This window comes from Scaptodrosophila lebanonensis, unplaced genomic scaffold (genome assembly GCF_003285725.1).
Source record: "Scaptodrosophila lebanonensis strain 11010-0011.00,11010-0021.00 unplaced genomic scaffold, SlebRS2 tig00000024-arrow-pilon, whole genome shotgun sequence".
Classification (NCBI taxonomy): domain Eukaryota; kingdom Metazoa; phylum Arthropoda; class Insecta; order Diptera; family Drosophilidae; genus Scaptodrosophila; species Scaptodrosophila lebanonensis.
This window is the reverse complement of record NW_022060538.1, coordinates 22,529,877-22,534,185: the sequence shown is the minus strand read 5'-3', so window position 1 is coordinate 22,534,185 and position 4,309 is coordinate 22,529,877. Positions and strand designations below refer to the sequence as shown.

General features: G+C 39.9%; 2 protein-coding genes across 2 annotated transcripts; one reads left to right on the top strand and one right to left on the bottom strand.

The window, feature by feature from the left end:
- Nucleotides 1-845: 845 nt before the first annotated feature.
- LOC115620414 (cleavage stimulation factor subunit 1) lies at nt 846-2,530 on the bottom strand. The gene is made up of 2 exons (XM_030513637.1): nt 1,480-2,530; nt 846-1,233 (listed from the first exon to the last, which is right to left on the bottom strand). Exons 1-2 carry the CDS (start codon nt 2,413-2,415, stop codon nt 895-897), a joined length of 1,275 nt encoding a protein of 424 aa, XP_030369497.1. The 5' UTR covers nt 2,416-2,530; the 3' UTR covers nt 846-894.
- Nucleotides 2,531-2,753: 223 nt separating this feature from the next.
- Nucleotides 2,754-3,780, top strand: LOC115620438 (nucleolar protein 16). The gene is made up of 3 exons (XM_030513665.1): nt 2,754-2,916; nt 2,984-3,256; nt 3,314-3,780. The coding sequence occupies exons 1-3, from the start codon at nt 2,819-2,821 to the stop codon at nt 3,552-3,554; spliced, it is 612 nt and encodes a 203-aa protein (XP_030369525.1). The 5' UTR covers nt 2,754-2,818; the 3' UTR covers nt 3,555-3,780.
- Nucleotides 3,781-4,309: the final 529 nt, after the last annotated feature.

Here is a 4,309-nt window from a genome sequence, read left to right as displayed (position 1 = left end):
TCTAACTGATTAAACGTATCGTTAGGTATTTATAGTAATATAGTTTTTAAGAAAATATTCAAATTTGGGATCGTTGCTGAAATATAGTATGCATTCGATTTGTAAGTACTTAGAACAAAAAGAGTTTAGAGAAATTACAAGAAAGTTGAAAGTCTTTTCAACTCCCTTCCTGGCGGAATAATTCCTTCCACGAAATTTTAGACGCAAAACTAGCATTTTTGATTTCTATTGTGATTTTGTAGAGTTTTTGTTGTATATACATAGGCATATACATATATGCATAGAACGATAGAGAGATAGAGTTTATTTGTTTCAATACTCAAGCAATCTAGAATATTTTGAATTTCTTTGAAAGACAAGAAACGATTCATTGGCTATTTGTGCAATTATCAATAATATTCGCGGCATTCGGACACGGACCTCTGCTCGGGTCTAGCTCAATGTCCGTGGAAATGTTGTAAACTTATTTACAAACTACTTAATTAGGCTAGTTTGCATTAAAATATTTTATTATGTAGGCTAATGTTAACAATACTTAGGCATGTTCCAATGTACAACAAAATGCGCAAAGGACTTCCAGTGAAGCAATCAACTGATATTTAACTTAAGCAATCACCGCAACACTCCCAAGTGGGAGGACAATCATAATTATAGACTTACTCAGCATTAGACCTCTTTTTAATGTTTACTTAATGCAAGCATTACGACTTAAACTAAACACGTGCGCTCAACAATTGCATAACTAGATATTATTCAGCTGTAACTATATATTTAATTGAGTTTACAAGCTCCGAAGAAAAAGCAGTTCTATGAAAATAAATACAAATATACACAAATCGAGACACTCCTATTTGTACTTATATCTGGGATATCTTTATTCGGTTTACAACAAACTTATTGATTAGTGGCTCGACGATACCAGAATCGCGCCCGGAAGTCATCGGAGCAAGTGAGAAAAGCAGGCGCATTGGGGGAGTGGACTATATACCGCACAGGACCGTTGTGGCCCAGCGAGTTCAAAGTCAGCCGACAGCCATTACGGGAGTTCCACGAGCACAGCGATGTTGTGGCCTCGTCCGGAAACAGCACATAGTCCTCGGTGTGGTTGAAAACCGCCTCTGTCTGATGCTCCTGTTTGCCGGTGGTGCCCGCGCCCGTGTAGGTCTGAATGGGACGACTGGTACAGAGCTCCCACAAATAGACCAGCGAGTCCATGCCCGAGGATAGAAGATACTGCAACGAAATACAAACAATCAGTGGGTAACAGTGTTGATTGCTTTGCAGCAATTGAATGAAGTCTCAGCAGTATACAAGAACAGCCAACTAATTGAAGCTATTTGAAACCGAATAACTCACATGGAACAGCTAGCAGTTTCGACTTGGAACGCTCTCGCATAAAGAGACAACAACCGAGCTTATATCTTAATTTATGCCGCTAAAACGCAACTGGAATAATAAGGTAACATTCGCTATACGAACCTTGCCGTTGCGCGTGAACTCCAGTGAACAAATGGCCGCCCCGCCATGAGCCTCGGCAATCGTATTGACGCAGCGTCCGCTAATACCATCCCAGACCTTAATGTCACCATCGTAACTGCCGGTGGCGTAGAGCTTTGCCGTTGGGGAGTACTTCACGCATGTGACGCCCGATTTATGCTGTTGAGAGGGAATGGCGCTCACAAAACACTGGGCCGTCTGCACATCGTAGACGCGCAACACATTGTGCTCTGTGCCGATGGCTAAATAGTCGCCAGTTGGATGAAAGGAAAGGCAGAGTACCGGTTCGCAGTCGGTGAAGACTTTATGGGCCTTCTTCACAGATGGCTTGGCAATGTCGAAGAGTTTTACAGTGCCGTCGCGAGAAGCTGAAGCCAGTATATGGTCCTTGGGGTGGAACTCTAGATAGGACACCTCATCTGTATGATCATAGAGAGTGCGTATAACTGGATGGCCTTGCTGTTCGCGGCCCGGCTCAACTTCTTCCGGAGCGGACTTGGCCAACATTCTTTCCACGTCCAAAATTTTAATGCTTGCATCCACACTGCCAGTAGCCACTAGAGAACCATCGCAGCTAAAGGCACCAGCCCGGCAAGCTTGCTTGTGAGACGTCACGTACGCGGTTTCATACGAGTGTGGCTCTGGCGCCAGTGCTGATGCGTCTGGCTCGAATTCCAAGTCAATTCCAGGCAACACGTCGTCCTTATTGTTCTGATCCTTTTCCGACAAAGTCTGCATCCCTGCTATCATCACATGAAGGAGACGCTCACTTGGCGCGCACTGGTCCGCCTTAACCAGCATGGATAGCTCCATGGCAAATTTTTCCAAGCCATCGTACATAAGCTGACTGATGATCAGACGATATAGTATTTCTCGGTTCTTAACCAAGTTCCGGGGATCCAATATCTCATCACGCATCTTCAATCTTCTATTATCAACAAACAAAAAACAGAATATTTACGGTGTCCGCAGTGTGACCAAGATTAGAATCACAAAAATACTGATTTTTAATATACGTATGTGAATATATTTGAAGTTAATGTTCTCGGGCTAACTATTACGCAATACTGCCCTACAATGTGAAATTAAAGACAAGGAATATGTTAAAGTGCCATTTAATAAACGGGAATTAAGACACAAAAAGCCATGAAACGTAAACTTGTAAAACTATTGTGAACGTTATAAATAGCCTAGGGCTGCCAACTTTACACATTTAGTAAATATACATATATTGTGAATGACTGCAACACGTGCAAGTTAGACGAAAAACTAGTTGTTTTGTTAAACATTAAGTTAATCCTTGTTTATAGCAAATCACATTATGAAGATTCGCAAGAACCACGTACGTAAAACCTATCGCTACAATGTTAATCGAAAAACACTGAACAGAACTCGCAAGTCAACTGGCAAAATAAAAGAGTAAGTAAAATCTTGTTGTTTTAAAAGGATATTAACGTGACTTGACTTTTTGTGTCGTACTGAGCAGTCCAGTAATGAAGAAACTGTGGATGGAGAACAAACGCGTCGGAACTAACTTCAGAGAAATGGGATTGGCCAAAGATCCCAATAAGTCTGTGGCTATACCAAATTACAAAAGCGAGCGGCTTCAATATGCAAAAATTGTAAATAGCACCGTTGAGAATGAACAAGAGGATGGCGAATTCCCGACTAAAGAACGACCCAAATATCAGCCAAGGCGCGTTCATGTTGTACACCAACTGGAAGCGCTGGCAAAGGAGCGTGCCGACCCAGAATTCAGGTTAATACAGCCTCTACATATATGTTAAGAAATCAACACTTACTACTTCATCTATAGACTACCCAAAGGCGTGGTAAAAGAACTCACATACTTCCTCAGCAAGCACAAGTTCAACTACAAAGCTATGGTTACCGATCGCCGCAACCACGGCCAATGGACGTGGAAGCAGTTTCGCATGAAGATTCGCAAATTTATGTCAATTCCAGAGCAGTTCAATGTGTACCTGGAGCAACAGAAGCTTCCTGTTGGTATCAAACCAGATTGGCCAGAATACGAATCCGACAGCGAATGGACATGAGTGATACTTCCACCCATACAAACGTACATTAGCATTACAATATCAATAAAAATTCACGATTACTTTATTTGCTTGGTGTGCGTATAATTTGTAAGTAACTTCTTAATATTAAAACCGCGTAAATTGAATTTTTAAATATTCTTAAATGAATTCCCTAAAATAATATAAGGTTCAGGATATAATAATGATAAATTAAACCACTATATGTTGGATTACTAACTGGATACTCCTATACGTGCTATTCCACTATTTACATCACCCTTTTCCATTTTTTGAGTGAAGAATTATTTTTTTTTATCATATATTTTCAACAATTGGTAAGGTTAGTTTATTTTTACACTGACGCCACTGAGAAGCCCCAATGAGCACCGCAATTAATTATTATAAATTATTTTAATTGTTCATTTATTTTATGAACATTTAGAAATATTACATTGATGAATGAAACCTTTTAGAACACATTTGCAGGAAATTCAATTATTTTTTCTTTGTATACCTTGCGAGAATTAGCATTAAAAACGCGAAAACATAAAACATATTCAAAGCATGTTTAAAAACGATGATATTTGTATTTATCCACTGTCATTGAAATGTGGCTGCAACACTTTTTTAAATTGAAGTGCAAAAGTATCGATTACTTTTGCCAGTAAAACATTTCATCGGTTACTTTTGTTGCACAGTACCGACTATTTGTACCGTTGCACTTTTGTACCCTTCCTCGTTTGTTCGGTTTAACGTTCGTTTCTAGCTTTCGC